At 39.3% G+C, this 26,448-nt stretch overlaps 1 protein-coding gene across 1 annotated transcript in view; it reads left to right on the top strand.

The window, feature by feature from the left end:
* Nhe2 (Na[+]/H[+] hydrogen exchanger 2) overlaps nucleotides 1-20,549 on the top strand; it is a 100,846-nt gene extending 80,297 nt beyond the window's left edge. Inside the window, 8 exon segments of the mRNA XM_019052378.2 lie at nucleotides 619-757; nucleotides 1,961-2,104; nucleotides 4,934-5,003; nucleotides 5,683-5,778; nucleotides 7,651-7,716; nucleotides 8,544-8,723; nucleotides 10,475-10,702; nucleotides 12,932-20,549. Of these exon segments, the coding sequence (XP_018907923.2) occupies nucleotides 619-757; nucleotides 1,961-2,104; nucleotides 4,934-5,003; nucleotides 5,683-5,778; nucleotides 7,651-7,716; nucleotides 8,544-8,723; nucleotides 10,475-10,702; nucleotides 12,932-13,155 (1,147 nt within the window). The 3' untranslated portion in view covers nucleotides 13,156-20,549.
* Nucleotides 20,550-26,448: the final 5,899 nt, after the last annotated feature.

Here is a 26,448-nt window from a genome sequence, read left to right as displayed (position 1 = left end):
CGACGCAGGAGTCAAGTCTGACGCGTCATGGTCCTCGCTTCTAAAAAGATCATCTAGTTTCCGCGATGAGCTCCATAGGGGAAACCAGATCGTTGTGTCTTGAAAGGGGCCCTTTCAAGACACAACGATAAGAACGCCAGGGTGCAATATGCAATTATACGTGTTCAGGATACGTCTCAGTTGAATACACAAACAGTTGAAGGCGTTATGGATTTTCTTGCGGGCAAGGCGACCGCGACCCGTCCTACGTGCGGTGAGATTTTGGAGGCTGGTCTGGTGTTTCCAATGAGCGAGCACTTATAGCTATACTATTAGCAAAACTGCCGTGATAAAGAAAAACGTCCTGTTAACACAGCGTTGCCAAATTTTCTCCGATAAACGGTTTATTTTTTTAGAGATATTATAGATATTTTCCGTTAATTTTTTATGTCATAAACCGAATTTTTCAAAGCGGGACACTTCGGTTGATATTGAAAGTCGAGAGTTGCTGTTTGGACCATCATATTATTTTTAGCTTATCTTCAAGAATCTAGCATCGAAATATGAATCTGTGACCCGCGCAACTGACTCATGCTTCTTTCTGGTGATCACTAAATGATCGTTCTTTCTTGTGAACAGTTCGAGTTATCCGCAGTTGGATGCAAGTACGTGGAATATCGATTTGCAAGAGCTGGAGTACAACCCATCGAAAAAGGATTTGACGGACGCTAAAATCCATCATCTTTTATCGGAGGAATTGGTTCAGCCACATAGGCGGGTAAGTGGATGCCATTTTTACAACTTCAATGACCTGAGTGCCTCCAAGTTACAACAAGGCGTTCTGCTCCTGGATCTGGGGGCTCCAACTGCCATAAACCGCAAGAACATCGTAACTGAATTCCAGATTTTAAATTTTTCTCGTCCTCAAAATGATCTGCCGTGAGAGAATATAGTCATGTTTATACTTCATTTATTCTGTTTCAATTCCACGAGTAAGTGGGTTGCATTTTGCAAAAAGGAACCAAGAGCATTCCAATCATGTGCAACTCACATTCTTCGCATTAAACCTTTGTTCGATGGTCGAAGCGAATACCGAAAAGGGGGTTAAAGTCAGCCCTTATTTTGGGTGGCTCTTTACAAGCGTATTTTTTTTTCTTAAATTGCCAGTTCATTAGGTGTACCTAATGATAATACTTCCATAGGTAGATGATCAGTTTATATATCGACGATGAAAGTCGGCAATCACATAACTCGGTTTGCGACGTCGCAGACTTCCTGTCATACTTTATTTTTTAAATGGAAAACTACTCAACGGCAATTCTTTAAAACTGTCATGATTTTTCTTCTCAATGCGAAGAAAATTCTGCAAAAACCTCAAGAAATAATATCAATTTGTTCTCCTTTAAAAAAATGACGTAGAGGCGGAGATTTTCAGACACCGCAAACGAGTTATGTGATTGCCGACTTTCACCGTCGATATGCAAGGTAAAATAAGTTGCACAATCATAGGGACTCTGGAGTGCTCTTGGTTCTGTTTTGCAAAATGCAATCTATGTACCTATACCACTATAAATTGGACAATATTGTAATCATACATGCATACATCTTTGCTGGTTTTCTCGTAGGAGAAAATTTCGTCAAAAAAATACAATTCACAAGTAGAGAGTGGAATCACGGGACTCTTGCTTTAGACGGAAATTGTAAAAAAAAAGTATTTTAAAATTTGGTGATAAATTTGAACTATGTTGCAAGTTTTTCACTGGAACTGGACGATATCACAAATATTCGAATAAGAAGTTGCAGTTCCTGAGAGGAAGTTTCACCTCTTACTATTGCACTAAGTTTGTCAACAGATACATGATATTATTATTTGGCAAGGATTATCAGATTCCAACAAAAACACGGTACAAATTAAGTTTTTGTAATTCTACTTACTCGAATGTTTCTACATAACGTTCTTTTTTTAAAAAAAAATGTTCAGCATCGAAGGCTAAGCTACAGCAGGCACACAGTGGACGACAGGGATCTGTCGTCTCAACCAGTCAATTACAGAATGCACATGAATATTCGGAGAGTGATGGGCGACCAAAGGAAGCATCATCATAAGAGAAGTAAAAGACTGAAGGTGAGCCAACCAAATTTGACAATGTTTTGTGTGCTTTATTTAAAAAAATACAAGAACCAATCCAGTTAGGTATAGGCTAAGGACCCTAGGGTCTTTCAAAGTCGCTAATTATAGAAATGAAATTACTTTCTAAGCGAGAATCAATTGCTGCATACTGTTAAAGAGGAGGACAGAATTTTAATTGATTATGGTTACGTCTTGATGCAGAGACCAATCTTGGCTACCTCACACCTCTAGTTAGTGATTTTTTTTACGACATTCCACCAACCTCTCTCCAACACTAATTTTCCTGCTTTTTCTGTAGAAACCCTTGATCTAGAACGACTCGATATCGAAATTTATTGATGTTTCAGCTGCAACAGGGAGATAGGGGGGGGGGGGGGAGTTGCATTGACGTAAGTCATCAGTGCTCCTCGCAGCTGTGCCCCTCAGCATTTGAAACAATACCTCGGAATTTTCACCTGAAAGTTTTATTTCTTTGAAGTTTTATGTTAAAATTTCCTCCCATCTCATTTATTTCTGGATCCAAAATCTTGCGCCCAACGCCGCGGCGCATGCACATAAATTGGGCCCTGCATGAATGCATCTATTTCCACTCCACTGCTTTGCAGTGTCTCGCACTGCTCTACAAAGAGAAAAGAGAAAAGTGATGTTGTCTCGCATAAAAACTGGAGCTAGGTAAGGTTTGATAGAAAGGAGCCCAGTTTTGTGAAACAGAAGGGTTTTCTTGTTTCAGGGTTTTCCTTTTTGCTTTCTGCGAAAGAAAATGTCTCGTTTCTTTTTAATTTTAATTAACTGCGCGGTATCTTTGTTTGTTTAGCTCTGCTCAAGGGGGTCAAAAGCAAAATTTATTATTATTCATTTTTTAAAATAATTTTTAATAATTTATTTTCCCTCTCTAGAGGACGAAAACAAGTAGTTTCAACACATCGTTGTTGGAAAGCGCACCCATATCAAGTTCGTATCACCCATATCACCCATATCAACCTAACTCGAGGCGAATCGCTTTTGAAAATGAACAGAAACTAAATACATAATATCTTGGTGGCAAGGACAGATGCACGTAAGATTCGCTTTAGCACCCCACTAGGGCGCTTTGCGACGCCTACCAGCAACAGGAATCTGTCATGGTAGAGATTTTCCGTAAGCTGGCATCTCTTCATCATAAAGAGCCTTATATCCTCCTTTCAGCTGGATGCTCTCTTCGACGCCCATTTGGAGGAACCCAACTTCTTTTATGCAAGAGTAGATACTTTTGGAAAAGTCAATATACCACTTCAGGCAACGTGCGCCGTCTCGGGTTTTGGAATATGAAAATTTAAACTCAAATTCGAGTTTCCCGTCAAAAATACCTTCTGATACCGATTCTCATTAAAATCGATCAAACAGGAGCTGAGATAGCATTTTGCGCCACGTCCACCATCTTGGATCTTGAAATTTTGAACATTTGACTCAAAAATTAAGTTTAAAAGTTACGTTCAAAAAGTATCCTCCGATACATATGCCGGGCGCACTCAGAAACTGTGAAAGTCACAAGAACAGGTTTTCCGGCAGGTGAGCCTCTTTCGTTGGTCAGATTAATAATGATAAATCTTTCTTTTTAAATCAATTGAGGCATAACTTTTGGTCACATGGCATAAAACATGCGAGAAGACTTGAAATACAGCAGTTAACAAGTTGACATCTCTCTATCAGCAACTTGCTCTCGTTAGGCTCCAACCTAAGAATACAAATATATCAACTTTGGTGTATTGCACAGTATCATACCCAATTGAAGGCGTTTTTCATTGGTCCGACCGCAACCTACGGAGCGTTTGCGTCTTAATGTATTTAGTTTGAGTGTTGTTTGCGCAGCATACGTCGAATGCAAAATTATGAGTAATTTTCACATATTGGTGTTATAAAGAGCCTGAAATTGGGGTTAAAAATGAAAGTTCAACTTTATTCTAAACCAAAGTTGAAAATCTGAATTTTTAATGCCGAGAACACACTTCCATGTCAAGGACAGCCACCGTCGGAAAACACCAACCTGCCACCGAATTTCACAAAAATCGATCAACCAGGAGCCAATATGGTATTTTACGCCACATCCGCAGTAATTCAAAATCGTGGATTTTGAATTAAATTATTTTAAAAATTACAAAATCCAAGATAGCCGACGTCGCCTAAAATGCTATCTCGGTTCCTGTTCGATCGATTTTTGTGAAACTCGGTATCTCGAGGTAAATTTTTTGATAAGACATTCGAATCCTTAGTCGAATTTTCAAAATTCGAAAATCCTTGATGGCGAACAAGGCCTGAGGTGCTGTATTGGCTTTTCAAGAAGTATCTATATCCTTGCAATCAAGATGTATCGACGGTGTGAGTCGGCAATCACATAGCTCGGTTTGTGACGTCGCAGACTTCCTGTCATACTTTATTTTTTAAACGAAAAACTACTCAATGGCTGTCTTTAAAACTGCCGTGATTTTTCTTCTCTATGCGAAGAAAATTCTGCATAAACTTCAAGGAATGATGTCAATTTGTTCTGTTTTAAAAAAATAACATAGAGGTGGAGATATTCAGACACCACAAACGAGATATGTGATTGCGGACTTACGAGTTACGCCGTCGACATGTATTTATTTTTTGTACATTTTCCAAATCAATTTACCCTCAGCTAAAATATATACCTTCATATGGGCGCGCTTTTCAACACTGATATGTTGGAACTGCTCGTTTCAGTATTTTATGTATATTGTAATGCATTCTGTGCAGTATTTTAGAATGCAAATTTTATTGAAAGCTGAAAGTTTTGCGGTGTTAAACTATTATCTCTCCTATTTGCAGGACGGGAAACAGAATCACGTCAGTTTTCCTGGTATACAACAAAATGGTTCTGCTAAACAGTTCACTCATGGTAAGTGCTATTTTTTGAGCAAACATACAAATCAGAAAGTCATTCGTTTATTTCTCCATATTTATGTTTTCAAGTTGAAAATGGACGTATTTCTGCTAAACGGAACCAGGGACAGGTGGAGAAAAAAGGGATGTGCTCGTTAGTTGAGGGACGTAAGATGGAATAGGAATTATAAAGCGCCTGTGACGTCAGCGGTGACGGATTTGGGATCGAGGACGGGGCTCTTTAACTCATGAGCCCTGTCCACAACGCTCTTGCCACATACTCAGGGCTCACAAGTGCCGCTTACAGTGCCATGTCATTCTTGTCTGACTATGATACATGGCAGGAAAAACAGGCGTAATTTTGTTGATTTGAAATTAGTCGCATACCTTGTGGAGCTGTATCTTATAATGTATTTGACTGGTGTGTCGTATTTAAGCATAGATTATTCTTGCACAACCCAATAATAAGGGTAAATTTTTTCGACAGGGGTGTTTAAACAAACTGTGGACTGTGGTTAAAATCAAGAAAACGGCGGAGATCATTCGAAGAAACGACAGATTAACTCATGTTTCCTATTTTATGCATCCCTTTAACTTTTGAGGAAAATCATGCATCCAAGTTCTTGTTTTTACAGTTAACTCCGTGTCCGTTTTTCGATCACGCTCTCAATATATTTTCAATATTCTTTTTGCAGATTACATAGATGAAGTATTACAAGAGACTGAAGACAATGAAGAAAACGCGAAAGAAGACTGGGAGAACGGCATTACGTTCACAGCAAAGCCATCTCGTAAGTTCCATAAATTTTCGTAAACGCTGCACTTCTACAGGTTCTATTATCATTTATGCGCACTCCAGTTTCGCATTCATTGTTTATCTATCGTGACAGAGCAAAATTAGAACAATCCCTTGCATCTAAAACTGAGCGATATTAATGTGCCTGACGCCGAACTTTGTCGGGGAAAATCGTTTTGCACCTGTTGCAAGATTGGGATATGCTGTGAAGAGCTTCTTGTTCACCGTAAATTGAAAGACAAAACGATTTTCGATATTCATTCAAGACTTACTTTTTGAGTAATATCAAAGCTTTTGAAACCTGTTTACTAATTCACCTGACGTATCTCATCATCACGTTTTCAAAGGGGAAATAAAAGGAGGCATCATTTCCGGAAAAAACGTTAATGAGATGCAACTGCACGTATTTCTATTAAACGGAACTAAACGCTAAATTGAGTTCCTTTTGAGGATTTTAGAATCCCGGATAGCGCGTTCTGTCAAACGGAACTAAGCGCCGTGAAAAAGCATTGCGAGTATAGGACGGAACGAGCATCGCGTTCCGCAACACCCGCCAATCCAAGCCCCCCTTTCCCTTCCTTTCCCCATGGCGCTTAGTTCCGTTTGATAGAAATTCGTCCAGCTGTGGCTCAGCAAAATGTAACGATTGAAAATTTTCGAAAAACTGTCCCACAATAAGGATAGTATCAACAGATGGACCGACTATTAAACCGTTCTCTAAAACGCAACAGAACCACCACGAAAATAACGAAAACCGCTCATAAAATCACTAAAATTTCAAAGTAAGGGAGAGATAAAGTGGATTATATTTTACAATAAGGAACCACTATTTCTGTCCCATTTTAGAAACAACATACATGCCATCGGTTTCCCTGTGCAGATATGTGGTTTAATAGGAGAGCCAGAGATAGTGGTTCCTTATTGCAAAATGTAATCAAGGTATTCGTCGTTCCTTCGCTCCCTTAAATGACACCTCTCTCCGGTTTTGAGGGTGGAAACCCCTTGAAAACCACTCATCCCGTCGCGCTCGTCGAGGAACGTAAAACTTTCATACTTAAGTACGGTATGATAAAAGCGACTTAGCGACACGGAACGTACTCATGACGTGCGTGGATCAGTGCCGGGGACGGAGACGGGGGATTTAAAATTGAGAGAAACTGACGTCAACTGACGTGAACCAGCTGGAGCTAGCTTTCCGCTTTCACGCACCCCACTCGGAGTTCCCGCCTTTCCAACTATTCAGTAATTTTCAAGCTTCAACCCGAAATAATCTCGTAAGACCCTTTCCAAGATTTTTCGCCGTAAGAATATTGCCCAACATAGAAGTATTTATAGAACCCCAAGAAACTCCGTTATAAGAAAAGTTATGTTCCCCGAGAATGCCTTACCAAATAGGAAAAAGCTATACAGCGGTGTAGGATGGCAATCACATAACTCGGTTTGCGCGTCGCAGACTTCCTGACATACTTTCATTTTTTAAACGGAAACTACTCAACGTCAATTCTTTAAAATTGCCGTGATTTTCCTTCTCTGTGCGAAAAAAATTCTGCAAACACTTCAAGGAATGATGTCAATTTGCTCTACTTTAAAAAAATAACATAGAGGCGGAGATTTTCAGACACCGCAAACGAGATAGGTATGTGATTGCGGACTTTCGCCGTCGTATGGTTTTCCAACCCGGACTTGATAATGGGTGCATCTTATTTTGCTTAGTGCAGATCAGTGCTCCCAATTTCGCAGTTTACTTTGTACCTAGATGTGTCATCATCAATATAAGTATTTAATAGAATTTAACACAATTTTGATGCCAATTTTTTTCAAACATTTTTGAATGTAAAATTTACCTGACTTTACGTCAATGTTCCAGATGAGTTGCCTTTTGAATTAAACAACGCGGCAAAGAAACTTGTCAGAGAATATACAATGAATGGTCGTAAGTATTTCTCTCTAATCCACTTTTCTGAAGACTCTCCCAAATGTTATATTTTTGCACTGAGATTGGCGTTCAATTTGTCCCTAGCAAAGAGAGCACGCTGAAAATAATTTTATGAAAGATATGTCACAAGCTAGCCCCATGATAATGAAATTTCTGTCAATGTCACTTTAATTTAGAAAATCATAGGAATTAATGAAGTTAGTTGTAAAGTCGGATACTGCAATATCAGGCGAATGTGTAAGGCGAAAATATAAAACACGTATCGTTCAGAACACGATAAATGGATTGCATTTTGCAAAAAGAAACCAAATGTTGCTAGGATTGTGCAACTTCCATTCTTTGCAACACAATTACTGAAATCATGCAAAAAAATAAATTTACAAAGTTAATTATTGTCATGAATTTATAGTTTATTGAGAGTAAAGATGAATCTTCTTAACATGATCAGTTTATATTTGCAAGGTAAACAAAGTTGCACAATCTGGGCGACATTGGAAATAATGCTCTTGGTTCTTTTTTGCAAAATGCAATCCAAATGACCAGCTTCCAAATTCTTTGTAAAGACGTTAATAGCCTAGGATGCTGAATGTCTCTAAATAAAATTAACTAACTAACTACGTTTTTAGAGTTAAAGATCAGTGTTTTGGTATTCTTGTATGCTTGCCTACAAGCTATAATTACGATTCAAAATATGTATATATTTTTTTGGATATTTTTTATAATGGATACTCAGTTGGTAATGTCCCGGTTCATTTTAAATTTAATTTTTTATTATTTTTTTTTTTTTTTTTTTTTTTTTTTTTTTTTTTTTTAATACGATGCAGCCTCTGGCGGAGATTCGAGTCGAGTGACAACACCAACTGCTCTAGAGAAGATGCTGCCATGGAAACGAGGCGATAATGTTGGTGAGGTGGACACAGGGCCGATCAAACAGAACGAGTTCCCTGCCTGGTGTTCTAATAAAGAATACCTTGCCTACAGCTCACCCTCTGCCACTTTTCTTGGTAAGTGCAATCAGCATATTCTCTCTCATGACTGGATAGACCAGTGGACAAATGAAACATTTTTTTCTAGAAAAAAAAAAAAAAAAAAAAAAAAAAAAAAAAAAAAAAAAAAAAAAAAAAAATGAAACGATCTATTTTAGAACACTTTTAATCTCAGCTTATTCGTTTGATGGAAAACTTATGACACCATCCTCTTTTTGAAGTTTGGCGATTGTTAAATACACATTATGACAGTTTTATTAAAAGCGAGTAGGATATTTGATTTTAATAAACGAAGCGCGAATGAGTTTGGGGGAGAAGTAGGGAAGGGGAGAAGAAGATGAAATGCAAGTTTCGCATTCCGATATCATACGCGAGACGGATCAAAGGAGATATTCCTTCGCAATTTTTGTTCGTATACGCCGATCTAGACGCGGGAGATTCGTGGAATTTCGCGATGACCTTAATTCCGCCTATATGATTTTACTAATCAACATACGGAGAGGGATATACCAAGTTGGCTAGTACGAGTAAAATCGTCGATTTGTTAACTAAACATGCAAAGTTTTAAAACGGATTAGCATACTCTCGAACAATGGAAAAATTAAGGTTCTCAACATTTCCAGATTCAAGCTTCAATGACAAATTGATCAGTAAATCGTTACTGTATGAATGTCTCGGAGAATTTCGCTGTGGAGTTAGGAAGGTAAAAGGTCAGATTTTGGGTGCACAGGAAGTAAAAAGATGCCTTTGAAATAATTCTTGCTAGTAAATTGAGGTCACGAATCGTTCCCAGAATCGTGAGGGAATGTCAATTTATTGAGATCGCTAACTGACAGAGCGGAAGTTGCTTGCGTCAATTTGTGCAGGCCTCATCTGCGCAGTGAGCCGTGAAGACGATTACTTTTGAACTTTTGGACACAAAGAAAATTCAGAGAAGAAAAGCTGAGAGGCGGAGCTGAAAGGCGTTAAAACGTTCTGAAAGGAGTAGGACGAATTCAATTCACAAGTTAGGAAATTTCAGTTACTAGTGTGTGCGTCGAGTTGCGTCCAACGCCCTTATATTATAGTCAGTTATTCGAGAAGCAGCAGAAAAAGAGGAGCAAACAGATAGAAGAGAGGGATGAGAACCAGAAGAAAAAGACAAAAAAGGAACAAGGATAATTTGATTTTGCCTTTTCGTCCTTTTTTCTCGACCTTTTTCTGTGCGTCTCCTTCTTTTATCTCTTTTCTTTCGTCTCTCTCTTCGCTGCCGCCCCCGTTCTCCATTCCTCCTTCCCTCTCTTCCTTCTTCTTTCCTCTTCTCCCTACTTATTCCTCCTCTTCTATTTTCTTCTTTAATTTGCCTCTTACTTCTTCTACCATTTCCTATCTCTTCACTTCATCGGACTCCTTCTTTATCGTCTTTTCCTCCTTATTTCTCTCATTGATCGATGTCCAATTTATTCAACGCCGGACTAGCGTTGAGGGGCCCAGGGTGCAGGCAGGCAGGCACAAGGGGACCGCAATTTGCGGTTTGCATACTCTCTAAATTGAAGGCATTTTACCTGCAACGACTTGCTGACCTGTTTAAAGGTGCATTATTTATAATTATGGATCAGAAAGTTATTGGCCCTTGAGAACGAGGGTACTGTCCTGGTACGATGAAACACTGAGCAATTTCCTCCGCATGTCAAAATTTTGAAATTTCATCAACTCATTCCCTACCCTATTTCATGTGCGTTTATTTCTGAGACGACTGAAATATTTCATTTAAATTCGTCTGTACTCAGGGTTGTTCCGGCGGGAGAGCAGTGTGACGAACGAGTCGGAGGGATCCCTGAACCAGGTGGAGGGGATGGCGCCCAACTCGCCTTCGTCGGTGCTTTTCATCGAAGATAACGGATCTTCGGGAGCGATGCTCATCAGCCCGAACAAGAGCCGCCGCATCCTCACCCCCCGTAGGGGCTCCATGCTCGAACTCAGCCCCGACGCCATCCCCGAAGAGGAGCTACTTACAGGTCAGTTCAGTGGCAATCTTCATCTTTCATTTGCCCACTCTTGGAGCTGTTGGAATAAGAGGAATTTAATACCGGCACTGGAAAAACTCTGCAGCGCCGCACAGCTAGTGGATCGAGTCAACGAGAGAGGTCGGAGAAAATTTGGAAACTTTCAGAGCTTATAACTCCGTTAATGCATAATTTCGAGGTTCTATAAATGGTTTCATTGGTTTCCTCGTGAAAATAGCTTCCAGAAACACCGGTGATAAGAACGCGTTCGCGGCGACGGGTGCACCCACGAGTATTTTTAAAAGTGTTTTTTAGTAAATTTTAATAATATAAGATGTGACTGTTAGTGTTTACCAAATCGAAGTCGAAGTGACCTGATGATGATGATTAACATCGAAATAGCTATCGTCTAAAAACCGGATAAAAAGTGATCGGGAGAAAGGTAATTTCATCAAAAATTCCCACTTCGTTATACCGGAACCGGATAAACCTCTTGATTTGCCTCAGCTGAAGGCTCTTAGATTTTTCCTGTGTACGATAAGTATCATGATTTATTTTGCGAGGAGAGATCTGTACTTTTAAAGGATGCCTGTCATTCTTAATACGTTCAATTTCGTATAATACTGTGCAACACTTCTGTTGTGAAATAGTTGCTTCAGGCGCCGCCGCACGGCGGGCGGGCGGCCAGCGCGGAACGCGCATTGGCGCCTACAAACCTAAGTGGATACTTCAAGCATTGTGCAATGCGTGAAGTATCCACTTAGGTTTGTAGGCGCCAGTGAGCCTCTCGCGCTGGCAGCACGCCGCTCCGCTCTGTTAGGCTTTAATATTTATACTCGCATAGTCAGCGTTTTTAAACCAATGATTATGAAATTTTAGCACATTCTGCATTGATCATTCTCATTTAAATTGATGGGGAAAAAAATATGTATCAATTTATCAAAGGAGAATAATAATATAATGTGTGTTTTTTAAATATCGGTGGTTCCGTGTCAAATTTAATAATTTCCAAAGCACTTTTTTTCTCTGGCATCGATAATTAGGAACTCATATAAAAATTATATTCTCTTTCTCTACGACCACTATCACGGGTGTACTGGCCATGGGGAGCTTGAAGACGATTAACTTTGACCAAGAGGGCACCGCAAGGGCCCTTTTTGGTAAGATTTTGGGGGGCCCAATCCGGCCCTTTCCAAGGAATCTATATTGGGGCCTCTTTTAAGAATTTCTAATGGTCCTGGTGGGATCCTCAATCCTAATTCCTCCCCCCCTCCCCCGGTTGTCCCTGACTAATACTTAGACGTATATATGCTAAAAGGAACTGTGTCGAAGTGGAAACATGGGGTGTGCTCGTGGAAGCTGCATAAGAAACAATGTAGAAGTGGAAACATGGGGTGTGCTCGTGGAAGCTGGATAAGAGGATGTAATTCCTTTTGAGAAAATTGATGAGCGGGATTTGTCATTAAATCAAGAGGAACTGAGCGCAAATTTGTGAGCCGTGGGCATGTGACAAGAGCGTTGTGGACAGGGCTCATGAGTTAAAGACTGACGACCTAGTCGTCGTCGCTCGGGTCGGGCCTCCTCGTACCCGGTCCTCACCGCTGACGTCACCGGCGCTTTTAAAGTTCCATTCATTCTTATGGCCCGAGCACTAACGAGCACACCCCATCTTTCCACTTGAACCAGTGAGAACGAAAACACACCAACTCGGTAACTTGAAAATTCTCAATTTCCATGAAAGACAGTTAATTTACATGAAGGTCATTGAAGTTAGCGCGTCTGTTTTAACTTGGGCCTTTAAAGTGTCCATAAGTACTTGTCTTTCGGCAGCAGAAATCTTTTTCTTAAACTAACTTCTTCACCTACTGTGCAGTTTTGTGTGCGTCTTGATTATTTTCACTTTCCCGAGTTGGTGTGTTTTCGTTCTCACTGATTCACTTGCACATAGTTTCATATCGCATAAATACGTCCTTCTTTTCTACTACATACATTTAGTCGCTTTAAAGCACTCCTCGCGCTCTACGACTCCTAACCTCCACTGCTCTCTTTCAAACCACAATTTTGGGGGATTGAGCACCTTAACATTTCGCTTCAATCCCTCCCTTCCAACCTTTCATTGGGCGCCCTCTGCGTCTTCTCCCAGGAGGAACCCAATCAAGGCCTCTTCTTCACTTTTCTCCTACTACTTTTTTCCTACTACTTAACTAAAAATGAAACTATTTTGGTTACTTTTCGTTTCAGTGAGCGGTTGCGGTTCGACGGCCTCGCTTTCGGAGCGGTGGAGCCTGCGGCCGGTGAGCCGGGCCTCCTCGAAAGTGCGTCAACTCTCCCTGCCGAGCACGCTCAACACCTCCTCCTTCGACACCTCGAGCGATTCGGATTCCGACTCCCCGGAGGCCCCCACGGACCCCCACGCTCCCCACGCCCCCGACCCCCGGCGCACACCTCCTAACCTCGAGGAATAACAATTATTAAACGAGAGTTTCTTCCATCAGCTGGAAACCGATTACCCCCGCACGCCCCCCTCTCCCAATCCACCCCCGCCACCGCCCCCCGCGTCCAACGGCCAAGGAGGCGGCACCATGGTTTAACCCACACACCTTCCCAAATGTGTGTCGTAGGCATAGAGTACAATAGAGTCGCAATGTCCTGGAGTGCCGATGAAGTCAATCCATGAACGGGCCATCCCGAGCCCCTTGTTCGCCGGAAAGTGGGAACCAGCTGGGAACCGTTCGGCATTGTTTATAGGTCTGGATACAAGATCAAATTCCAAATCAATTCTGATCAAAGTAGACCACTTGATGACGGGTGGTCACCATGCAACAGTCCTCTTTGATCAAAATTGGACGGGCCGTCAAATTTTGATCAGAATGGAGTGCCACAATTCATCATTTCTTGCCACAGGAAACATGTCTGCCAAGTTTTCATTTTAAAACTAAGCAAATTAATAATTTCGAGACTTATGACTTCCGACACTTTGATGGTAATTGGTTCGGGAATTTCATTTTGTATCGAGACCTTAACACGGCGGCTTATGAGAGAATCGCGGGCTGCGAGTGGTTTTCGGGATTTATTCATTTCAATCAGTCATTATTTCCGCGAATTTTGGCGAATTGCGTTATCCAAAATTATATCAAATTCAAAAATGTACAACACTCCCGGTTTTTCTGAAATAAATTTTATACCTGTATTTTCTGAGCGAAGACCGGAGTTGGGACCCCGCGCATACGGCATCGCCAGTCGCCGCACACTAGTCTCAGGAGAACTGGACAAAACAGCCTCAAAAAGTGACTTCATCGGCACTCCAGAACATTGCGACTCAATTGTACTCTATGGTTGCAGGCAACACGATTTAGTGGCTACATCATGCTTCAAATGTAAACAAATACATGTTAATCTCGTCTCAGATTCGCGCCTTTCGTGCCATGGTGGTATAATGCGTCCAAGTAGTTCTTGCAATCCAAATTTATCGTCTTTAATGAGACCTGTATCGATTTATTAACTGCCAATGACTATCTATTCACACAATTAACTCACATGGAATTTGTACAAAAGGCTATATGTATTTGTTTTGGTTTGAACCATTGAGTTCGATACTAAATCGAATGAAGTTGTCACTAAATCTGTCTATCGACCACTAGATGGGGTAAGAAATTAAGCACCACAGCACGTGTTTTTTCATCGAAAACGCAGAACACGTTGAATGTGTCAGATCCTTCCAAATTTATATCATAAACATTCGTAGTGCACATTGTAAACAGTCAATTTGAACTTCCCACCTGCGGACAGATGCCTAATCGGACAGTATTTTGCAATTAGGAGCTACGATTTCTTGTTAAGTTTAGGAAAAACGTATGTACCATTAGTTTCCCTTTGTACATAAATGTTTTTTTACTGGTGAGCCATAAATTCTAGTTCCTAATTGTAAAATAAAGTCCAGTTAGGCATTTAAATCAACCTTTAAACTAAGCAAATAACTAGAACTTGGTTGTCAAAAAAAGGAAAAAAAGAAAGAAAAGTAATTAGACAGCAGGATAACTCTCTCGTCGCATCGTAAAATATACTGAAATCACTTAAATGTTCGATTTGACTCAAGTAGATCCCGGTTTTTCTATGAGAGGGAAGCGTGAAATAACGGATACAGAACATGTATTTTTTAAACTATGAGTTGAGGTAAGAAAGTTTTATAATATGCGTCCATCGTGTTCCACGTAATAATTTCGATGAAGAAATGTAGACGTGGTTCTCAATTTCGTACCTTGTAATGGTGATCTGTTAGCAATCGCAGACAATTTGCAAGCGTCTTAAGTGTTATTTCGATTAATTTGCAATAATACGTATGGATAGATGAAGGTGTGTTGTAACGATCTTTGAAAGCACCATCTACCTCCAGAGCGCCTTCATTGTCCCATGACACTTTACGCCCTGTCAAGGAGTTAGTTTAGTTGCCTATCTGACCCAAACTCAAAGTAGGTCACGGATTTCACTACATGCTCTCCTGAGTGTGCCAGTTCTTTTTATGCTTTTAAAAAGGGAAACGCGTCTATTCCATTTGAAAGCAAAACAATCAGCACTCTAATCTACTTCCTTCATCTCTGAATTTTATGCTTTTCTAAGCAACACTAGTTGCATGCAAATTGGCGGCGATCGCTCATAGCCTACATCAATTGAATCCATACACACGGAGCAAATCGGAACTTGATTGTCTTATTTAAATCCTGTTACTCACTGCTTTCATGTGCGGTGAAGGACACAGTTTTTTCAGTTTATGGTGAAAATAACGACTTCATGACCGTTCGAATCTCGTATTTACATAGTCATACGCAGCAATGTCATCCCTATTTTTTTCATCATTAGAGTTTCCCAAAAATGTGCCTACCAGTGAAGGCTTACAACTGGATAGGACTATGTTCTTAAAATGAAAACCTCTCTTTATTCTTGCAGTTTTGGGTACAATTTTGACAATAATATTCTCCAAATGGAAAAAATTTCCTGTAGTCTGACAATATTGGAATTTACCACGCTACCACACATTTTGAACGGTCGTGTATTCGATATTCTCATCAGGAACATTAGGATTAGGTCCAGATTTAAGTGTCCTTCATGCGTTTTTTCTTGGGTATCCATTTGCCGCCTTTGGCCGGAAAATTACCGGAAAGAGCTGACTTTACCACTTTCGATTATGACAAGTGCAGAGAAGATCCCCTTTTATCCCAATACTCACATCGGCCTCAGTAGTTTTAATAGTGCATTTCAGCTGATGGAAGAGACCCAAAGACACGCGGCAGCGTTTTATATGAGCTTAGGTTAAAAGGTCTAAAATGTATAGCCGTTAATCGTTACACCCGTTTTTGAACGGGCCGTGTACAGCGTTGAATTTTTCCCTCTCTTTTTTTTTAGAGATCTAAACATGAATGTGATGAGACTAATACATGATATAGGTCTACGTTATCCCTTTTTTACCAATGTACAGTACGGACTTCGACTTTTGTTACTTTTCAGACAGTGTCTTTTTTTACTTTTTGCGTTCTCCTAGTATTTTTTGAAATTTGAAAATTAGACGGTAGCCGATTTAAAAAATTGAAAACAGTTAAATGATTAACTATACATAAAGTTCTTGCTTAGCTAAGAAATCTATTATTAATACGTCCTTTGTTCTGCATGCGTCCTAATTAGGTGCTACTTAGGTGAAAGAATCCATTAAAAAAATTCAAGAGCGTGTGAGTAAATTTACAATTTTTTATTTAAAAAGACAATTAATTATCAAAATAAATCAAAGTTGTAATTTTTAAAGAGATATGCCGTGACATAAACAATTTTAAACAAATGTGTTGAGAGGGCGGCATGTAAAAGCGATCTATGTGCAAAGAGAGTTTTTCTTAAAAGAAAAGGGAAAAAACGGAACGTCCTTCATGGTGATGAAGTAAATACGTGTTTTTTTCGAAACTCACCTCGTAATTAGGCCAATCTTGATTGGTGTCCAAATGCACTAATTTTTCAATAAGAAGCTGGTTTTTTGGGCTCATCCCTTAGAGGCATATATCTGCATCGGACAACTAACGATACATTTGATGTTTTTGAAATGAGCCTATTAGCGGCTCCTTATCGCAAAATCTGATGCAAATCCGCGACGCACACCTTAAAGAGTAGGCTATTCTGAGCCTCAAAGCAAATATACATACCTACGTCTGTATACCTAAGCATTTTCTAACGCATTTTTTTGATGTAGAATTAATATTAGAAAATACAATTGTTTCGTTTTAGTTAATTATAATGTATTTTTTTCTGAAAGTTTTAAAACTCAGTGAAAGAAATTTCTGCGGTATTTTAGTATGGAAACAACTTGTATCTTTTAAATAAGGTGGTTCAAAATGCCCTTTTCATTTTCTCTCCTCTTTGGCTAAAAGTAGCTAAAGCACAATCGATTATAGGATTCATTCTTAAGAAAGCATAATTCTCAATATTTTATCCAGAAAAAAGAATAGGAACATGAAGGTCAAAAGAAGTTAATCGAAGTTAAGTAAAGCGTCCATAGTGGCTTGTTGTGGAAAACCGGCGTGTATATGCATTTGAATCTAAATCTCCTTTGATAAAATAAGAATTTTCTAAGTAACTTGTGATTTTCTCATCTTGAATTTTTCGGAAAATTGCATTCGCGCCTCAATCTAACCTATCTGAAAATTGCGAGAAATAATATTCTCAACTTTTCACAGTAAAACATAATTTATCAGTGGGAATCTGACAATGTGCTAATACTCATGCGGAGTTTTTCCTTAACACAGCAGAGTAGGTGAACTAGTTGCGGTGTTCAGCAGTTCAAAAAAACCATGAAAATTTTAGTAAGTCTTCAGCAAAATCGAGAGAATTTTCGCCAACAACACAGAGAGATTGCGAACTTGAATCGAATCAAATGAAATTCAATGTGGAAACTGGGCCATAATGGACTCAGACCTGAGTTGACTCGTGGTAAACGAAGTGACCCCACCACTGTCCTTCACTCAGATTTTTAGATTGAAAATAAAGAGTGAAACATTTTTCTGTGATGAATGCACCCTGAAAAATTAAGAACAAATTGAAAGGGAAAATCAAATTTTTAACGGCAATTACAAAAGTTTTAACAGAGTTATCCCCTTTGCTTCAATCGGCTCATTGCTCATAAGTGCCTAAATCACTTTTCGAAAGCTCATTTGATGTAAGCTCAATTGTTTATGGAGCACTGAGAACGAGCATGGTACTTTAGAGGATAGATGCAAACAGTGATTTGAGTTGCATCGTACAGTTTCGAAATTTGGTTTTCGTCTTCCTTTTCTTTAGAGCAAAGTACCATATAACCGCAACCTTAGGCAATTAAACAAGACATTGGAGTCATACCCTCAGATGTCAGCAGTTTACCTTGCTTAGCAGAAGATTCTCTCCAGCAGTGTGGCGTGAATTGCGATTTATCGATTATGCCATTTAAACCTATGGTAAAGAATCGATTATAAAGGTGTTCGCTGCGAACACCCTGTTTATCGATCCTTTTCCATAGGTTTAAATGGCGTAACAATCGATGTATCGCAAAGCACGCCACGCCACTGATTGTCTCCTTCCTGAAAGCCTAAAAGCGTGAAAAGTGAAAAACAATATTTACTTGTTTTCATATGTGAATCATATTCTTGACTTTTATTTTTACCTACCTAACATCGATGTCAAATGCCATGTTGGTTGTGTATTTGTTCCTTCCAAAAACAGAAAGAATGTCTCCCAAGTTTCAGATGGAGAAACATGGTAATATTTATGCAAATTTCAGATTAATTAGGAAAATTTCAATCGTTACCTATGCTCCCCCCCCCCCCTCCCGCGCGATTCCTGTTGATGATGATTAATTATGTTCGAGCATTTTTTATTTTCATTATGCTCTGCTTGGATCTTTCTGTACCTAAAAAAAAGGTTGCGAGTCATCACACATGATTTAAGATATCATCAGTATGTTCTTTCATGTGCATTTTCCGCAGATTTGTAACCATTTGCCCAACAGACAATACTTTAACACCAACCAGGGACTTTATTCTCAGCACAGGATGACATACTCCCATAGAGAAATTGAGGAAATATTTTTAATGGATTAATGGATAGAATTTCAGTCAGTCACTATGCCCCAGAAAAACCTCAAGTTGACTTAATCAACTTTCACAGTTTCAGAGAAGTACGTCTCTTAATCAAATTTTATCGACCAAAGGATTCAATTAGGTAAGTTCGAAATAAACCTGCTACACTTAATCGTATAGGTACCTACGTACTTTCAAATAGGTACTAAAAGTGCTACATCTGAAATTCAATTCATCTATCAAAACGTCCCTTAAAACCCATCACGCGAAAAACAGCTTCCATGTTATGCCACGCTTCAAATAATTTAGGTATACATAATATGATTTCTCTCGTATGTTTCTATTTGGATTTTACTTCGTTTCTTTCTTTTTTTTAAAATAAATATGAGCAACTGATTCTTTGAAATCGTCAATTTCGTAAAGACATATTCAATTACGCAAAACACACACGTTAACTCAGTTAAACTATTATTGGAACCTTATCATGAATTTCCGAGAAACCGTATTGCTAAAATACAAATAATGAAGTTACTTACTATAGCTCTTTGTATTTTTGGAATCTATGTTTTGAATATAGAGACCGTTCAGATGCTTCCCAACGAATAATTTAATCACATCATTTTTTTTTTAATTTCTGAAATTTATCAATTAGTTACTTACGTCTTTACGCATATCTACTTTAAGTCCAGACTGAAGGTTTTGTGACCTCTCTGTTCTACAATGTTCTTCAAGTAATATCTATCACTAATTCCAAAAAGCTTATTACATATTTGTAAAAAATCTTACGATTGGCTCTATTTACCGTTGTCTGATTCATCTGAGACAAAATATTTTGGCCTCGATATTTTTCTTGTACCAAACATCATACTGTCGAGTATACACACAGCGAGCCTCTTGTATTTACGAACACTTAAAATCGTAAAAACCTGTGCAGTAAATTGTTTGTAGTTTGGCTAAATATTTTGTACGGAATCGGAGGAACTTAGCAATTACTTTTAATAGTTTTGTAAATTTTTGATTTGGCAATTGTAATAATATGTGAATTTTTCAAATAGGCTGTCATTATTTTTCTTCGCGAAACTTTTTATCGTATCTTTTAGGAAATTAAATCAATTATTTATCAGTAAGAATGAATTCAAGTGATTAAAAGCGGGGAAGTTGTTATAAGTTTTACAATTAGTGCACGCATGGCTCGGGGAAATTTAGTGGTGGAAGTGTTTGCTATGCCACAGTTGCTTGTTCAACATTACTAAAACAAGTTTCATCGTCTACTGTGATGCGATTTATCAGTCTTTAATTAAGAATTACCATCCAGTGTCTTTGAATTTACACCTCAATTATTTTAGATTTTGACTATAACGTAGTCGTATGTTTTAGTTGTGAATGTTTCGGACTCGTTCACGGACAGAAAATTTTAGTGTCATGCTGTGCTGTTTGAACAATGCATGGAATAAGAGACGGCCCATGAAACATATATTGAAAAATGCTACCTCCCTATTTTTAATAAGTTTTTTTTCTTGGCTCTATAAACTCACGTATATACATGATATTTTCATAATCTTTTCGCCAACTTGTTGAGTTTTTTCTCGGTAAAATGTTTTCATGTAATTTACCATTGAATAAATTTTCCGTGAATTTTCACGACCGTGTCGTCGAGTTTGCGTACGTGCACTATGTAATTTGTCTCAGCTTCCTCCTGGGAGTCTTGTAGCTCTGAAAGAACTGTGAAATTATAATAAAGATAGAATGTTAAGGTTCGTACCTCAAATGCAGATTTATTTTTACTTCAACCCCCCATCCAAATACAATGCGTCGCGATAGAATAATTTCTCAGAGGATTTTTTTGACGGCGCAACCCTGCTAAAAATGGTGAGCCCGAATGAGTAGAAAATTAAAGTCATATATGAATAGAATTTCAACTTACATGAAAAGAATTTAACTCATATGAGCAGAATTTCTATATCCAGTTTTTGCCAACTTCTATGACTAGAGATTCCAACTAACATGAGTTCAGCGTGTTGAATCTACCGTGTGCAATGTCTCAGAAACTAGCAACCGCATCAAAAAAATCATATGAACAAAATGTTTTCATTTTTCAAATTTACACACTATGTCGGAGTCTCCTGGTTAGAAAAAGCACTTCTGAAAAATAATTTTTAGACGTGCACCTTTTAGTGCGCTTGAGAGGCCTCGAACCATGTTCCTCTTTCTTTTTCCTTTTTTTTTTCAAATTGATTGTCCATTTTAAAGCATCATAGTGTATTTTGAGCAATCTTGATCTTGATTCTTCTCAAACTTCAAAAATAAAAAACACCTCAACGCGCTTTGATGACGGCAATTACGGTTGTTTTGCGTACAGCCCTTGCAGCACCACTACAATTGGCAAATGTAACCAACACAACATGGAAATAGAGCAATAAGGGAAAGGGCACGCGTTGATGACGGCGCAGAGATACAACTATTCGTGCTTGATGGATGTCCGTGTTGCGTCTGTGAAATTGAAGGCGCGATGCCGCGAGGTGTGAACTCGCAATGCTTATCCATGCACCTAATTAGGTGTCGCAAGGATTCGAGAGACTAGATAACAAGACGCGAATACGTCCCTTCTGACTTGTGTGCTCGATTTCTCCCCTTTTTTTCCAATTTGAGTCTTTTTTCACAATGTATAATGAATATTTGTAGACCCGTGTGTAAAGTTAGAGTGTACCGGCCTCATACAACCCGCAGGCCACGTGTTTTTAACAAGCCCCCGGTCAATTTGACCCGGCCTTGGGCATCTAAGGGTTTAAATTAGTATTAAAATAAAAAAAAAAAAAGTATAAATATATTCTGTGAAATATTTAGAACTAAAATCCAATTTTTCTGCATCAAGAGGTGAGTTTGAGCTTTCTTTCCGCCGTCAGCAGGCTCCGTGCAATTTTAAAACTTTTAACACGTGTTTCTTGTAAAGGCGGAATCTGCACTCATGCGCTTTCTCCTTCAAGCCTCTCAAATTATGTCTGATAGTCATTTTCTGCAGATTTTAGTTCGGAAGATATGAAATATGAAAACTTACGATTCGGACTGGTATAAATTAGCATTATCTCTCCGGCATGGTGTATTGACGAAGAAAAAAATTACTTGCCGGTACGGTACTAATGACTAGAACATTTTTCGTCTACACTGAAGCGATGAATACAGCTGTATTCTTTGTTACCGTATTTTGTATACCTACTTGATAAGCGGTCATTGAATTAAAAAAAAAAAAAATTATTGAAAATCTACTTTAAAAACAGTGCTCAGGTAGCCAGACATTTTACCCAATTTTGTTTGATCCAAAAATTCATTGTCCCCTCATAAAGTTAGTCCAATGGTTTTTTTGTGTGTAATGCTCTATGAACCAATAGTTTACTTAGTCCAGTTGTAAGCAATGGTATAACTGCTGAGATTTTGCCAAATAATGGAATGTAACCCTTAGATGCCAAAGCCGAGTCAAAGTGACCCAAGGATCGTTGAAAACACGTACTTCGCAAGTTCCATAAGGCTAGTACATCCGAACTGAGATGTAGGTCTACAAATACATCTTTAAAAAAAAATAAAACATCCAATTGAAAAAAAGTACAAAATTAAATACCAACACAGATAGGAGAGACTTTTTTTGGGTCTGGTTTGTACAAGTTTTCTCCCGAACCAGAGCGACAATTCATTGGTAGCACAGAGCGGAGCATCGCGAGCTCACGTCTCGCGCTGTAGCGCCTTCAATTTTGCAGATGCAACGCGGACATCCATCAAGCACGAACAGGCCCGCCACAAGGGGGGGGGGGGATACTGGGTCCCTGGTACCGGGCCCGGGCCCCGACGGGCCCGTGTTACCCGTGAAAAGCCACTACGAATTCACATGCAACCCTTGTTCCGTAAGAAAAAGTGAAAAATTTACCCTGAAAATTTCGCTAAAGGTGAATAGATTTTCATGAAACACGCTGGGACACTGTAGAATTCTTCTTAAATTTTCAAAGAAGTATACCTCTTTGAGAATTTCTATCTCCTTTCAAGATTTTCAGTACAGAGGGATATTTTTAGTAACTGCGTTTCATTTTCTTCCGTCGTCAGATGCTAAAGAGTCTCCAGTCTGGGCATCCTCGACTTCAATGGCTCATGGCTCAACTCCCTTGCCATAGACAAACGAAGGGGGAGTCCAGGGGGGCCTGGCCCTCTTAGAACTGAAAATAGTATCATATGCCCCCCCCCCCAGAAAAATAAGTATTTTCCACATGTTTTGAATGCAACAATTTGCAAGTATTTTGTGCTGAAAGTATATGTAAAAAAAAAAAAAAAAAAAAAAAAAAAAATTATTCCACAGAAATTGATGGAAAAATTCTTTATGGAAGCTTCAAAATGCGTCCGATCAGTCGTATAAATTCTAAAATTTCTCGGGGGATGCCCCTCGGACTCCCCCCCCCCCTCCATGCTTGGGGCCCGGAACTTAAAACTGGTACCTGGACTCGAGATGGGATGTGGCGAGCCTGCATGAAGGCTATTTCCATTTTAATCTTTCGTCACATTCATACGGCGCAATGATACAACTATTTGAACTCTCCGGAATGCGTGAGGTATCACTCCGCATTTGAAGGCGTTTTCAAATCAGCCAAGTTCCGATACCCGGATTATCGTTTTGCATAGTTCATATTCTTTTGTCATTTTCCGAGCCACTGGTTTATTTTTAATCCTCGTAGAAAAACCACCCATTTGCTAAATACAATTCTAGCTGAAGCGCACTTCAGCTCTGCATTCACCACTGCAAAAATTTCAGAGGAAATCGACACGCCCAGCGTGCTTGGAGGCTATCTCCATTTAAATCTTCCGTTACATTCTTACGGCGCAATGATACAACTATTTGAACTCTCCGGAATGCGTGAGGTATCACTCCGCATTTGAAGGCGTTTTCAAATCAGCCAAGTTCCGATACCCGGATTATCGTTTTGGATAGTTCATCTTCTTTTGTTATATTCCGTACCTTTCGATTATTTTTAATCCTCGTAGAAAAACCACCCATTTGTAAATACAATTCTAGCTGAAGCGCACTTAAGCGCATTCATGACTGCAAAAATGATAACGGAAATCGAAAAGGCCAGCGTGCATGAAGGCTATTTCAATTGTAATCTTCCGTTGCATTTCTAAGGCGTAATGATACAACTATTTGAACTCTCCGGAATGCGTGAGGTATCACGCCGCATTTGAAGGCGTTTTCAAAACAGCCAAGTTCCGTTATCGGAATAATCGTTTTGCATAGTTCATGGTATTTTGTTTCCTTTTCTAACCATTTGTTTATTTATAATCCTCCTTAAAAAATTACCCATTTGCTATATACAATTCTAGCTGTAGCGCACTTCAGCTATGCATTAACCACTGCAAAAATGTCAATGGAACTCGACAAGCCCAGCGTGCATGAAGGCAGGCCCGCCACAAAGGGGGGATACTGGGTCCCTGATACCGGGGCCCGGGCCCCGGACGGTGCCCGTGTTACCCGTGAAAAACCACTACGAATTCACATGCAACCCTTGTTCCGTAAGAAAAAGTGAAAAAGGAGGGGTATCGTTAAGGGCCTTTTTTGGGCCCACCCTGGAATTCCTCAACTCCGCGATTTTTTGGTCATTGAAGGTCTATATTTTACGGAATTCATAATGGTTTGGTCATTTCCGATCTATTTCAGGGTCTACCACTGGCCTAAACATGGGTCTGAAGGCCGATTTTGGCGAAAAATGCTGGTTTTTCCGCATTCAACGCGCTGTTTCATACCGATCCCTTCGGAGGACAAAAAAGTCCTTCAAGTATGTTCATTAGGGATGTAAGAGAGTCACTTTGGCCAATTTTCGTTGATATCAAACTTTGCGCTCATAGTTAAAAAAAACTTTTTAGAATTTTCCTGTTTTTCATCATTATTTAAAATGGCTTAAAAAAGCGACTCATCTTACGCCAGAGTTTAACTTTTTTGGCAATAAATGGACGTGGGTGGTCAAAACCTTCCTCAAAAAAAATTTTTGGATTCAAAGCCCCCCCCCCCCTAAAAGCCGGTGTTGCCATATTTCATTGCCTGAATTCACGGAAAACCTAGTATTTTAGAATGCGGAGGCTACTCCTCGTCAAGAACATTCCGAGAGTTCAGAAACCTTTATTTTTCACACACAGTGGCCACATTGGTAGGAATTTTATGCATGTTTTATCTATTTATGTATTTATCTCCCGCTGTGGCGCATCACTTTTTTCTTCATCATTCCAAGAACTCGTAAGAGAATGGGTCGTCTGTAGGTGCATGATCTTAGAAAAATTAATACCGGCACATATGATCCTCTTGTACCTCTCTTATATATTTATTCCACAGGCATGATCCGAAAAAAATGGCGCAAAACCACCTAAACGCGAATTGTTCTCGATTTTCCCGAATGACATGTGGCAACGCTGAGCCACAACGGGAGATAAATACATAAATAGATAAAACATGCATAAAATCCCTACGAATGTGGCCACTGCGTGTGAAAAATAAAGGTTTCTGAACTTGCGGAATGTTCTTGACGAGGAACAGCCTCCGAATTCTGAAATACTATAAGGTTTTCCGTGAATTCAGGCAATAAAATATGGCAACACCGGCTTTTTTGGGGGGCTTTGAATCCAAAAAAGTTTTTTGAGGAAGGTTTTGACCACCCACGTCCAATGTTTTGGGAATTTGTTGGGTCGACCATTTTTCAAAGGCAACGAGAGAAGTAGGACAAATCAACCTATTCTCAAAGCTTTAATACTTGAACAAAATACGTCGTTTCACGTTTGAAAAATGTAACTACAATTCTTGCCGATGTATGTAGGAATATAACTGTGCAATACTACCACACCTAGAGGAAGAACACCGCATGAGTCTTCAGACGTTGCTAAATTTCCTCTGACAAATTATGAAAAGAAATCTGTGATTATCTTCCACCAATTATTCAGAGAAGTATATTCGCAATCAGATCTAAATTATCCGAAAATTTAAAAGAAAAATATTCACAATTCTCCTTTAAAATAGACATTGAAACTTCGGCGAGAAGCTCGAATGTTTATACGGCGTTTTTCCATACCACGGCAGAATACTGCCGTACTAAGGAAGAACGCCGCGCCGTGTGAACATTCGAGTTGCCAAATTGAAATGTTGAGAGATGAAATGTTCAGTTTTGAGGAGAGTTATGAATATTTTTTCTTAAAATTTTCAGAAGTTTTAGATCAAACTGCAAACAAAATTATCTGAGAAATTGGAAGAAAAATATTAACTAGTATTTTTGTCAAATGAAATTTGGCAACGCCTGAAGGTTCATACGGCGTTTTTCCTAAGCACGGCAGAAGAGCTGCCCGAATCATGCTGATTTCACATGTAATCAGATGAAAACTCTGCCACATTTCACAATGTAGTTCCGTACTTTTGTCCAGGCGACATTGGCGGATCCAGCAAATTGGCAACATCGTCTTTCCTCCATTTAAACCTATGGAAATGTATCGATTCTTGGTAGGCCATGTGCTCCGACAAGAATCGATTTTTTAGCATAGGTTTAAATGGAGGGAATCCGGGGTTGCCAAATTGCTGCTCCTGGCGACCAAAAATCCAGTTGTCTGTAGTTCCGTGCACGGGCTCAGTGCTACGTAATCTCGAGGTATTTTTCTCATGCT

The sequence above is a fragment of the Bemisia tabaci genome, chromosome 4 (assembly GCF_918797505.1).
Source record: "Bemisia tabaci chromosome 4, PGI_BMITA_v3".
NCBI lineage: Eukaryota > Metazoa > Arthropoda > Insecta > Hemiptera > Aleyrodidae > Bemisia > Bemisia tabaci.
The sequence above is the reverse complement of the archived record's forward strand: the minus strand, read 5'-3'. Positions and strand labels throughout refer to the sequence as shown.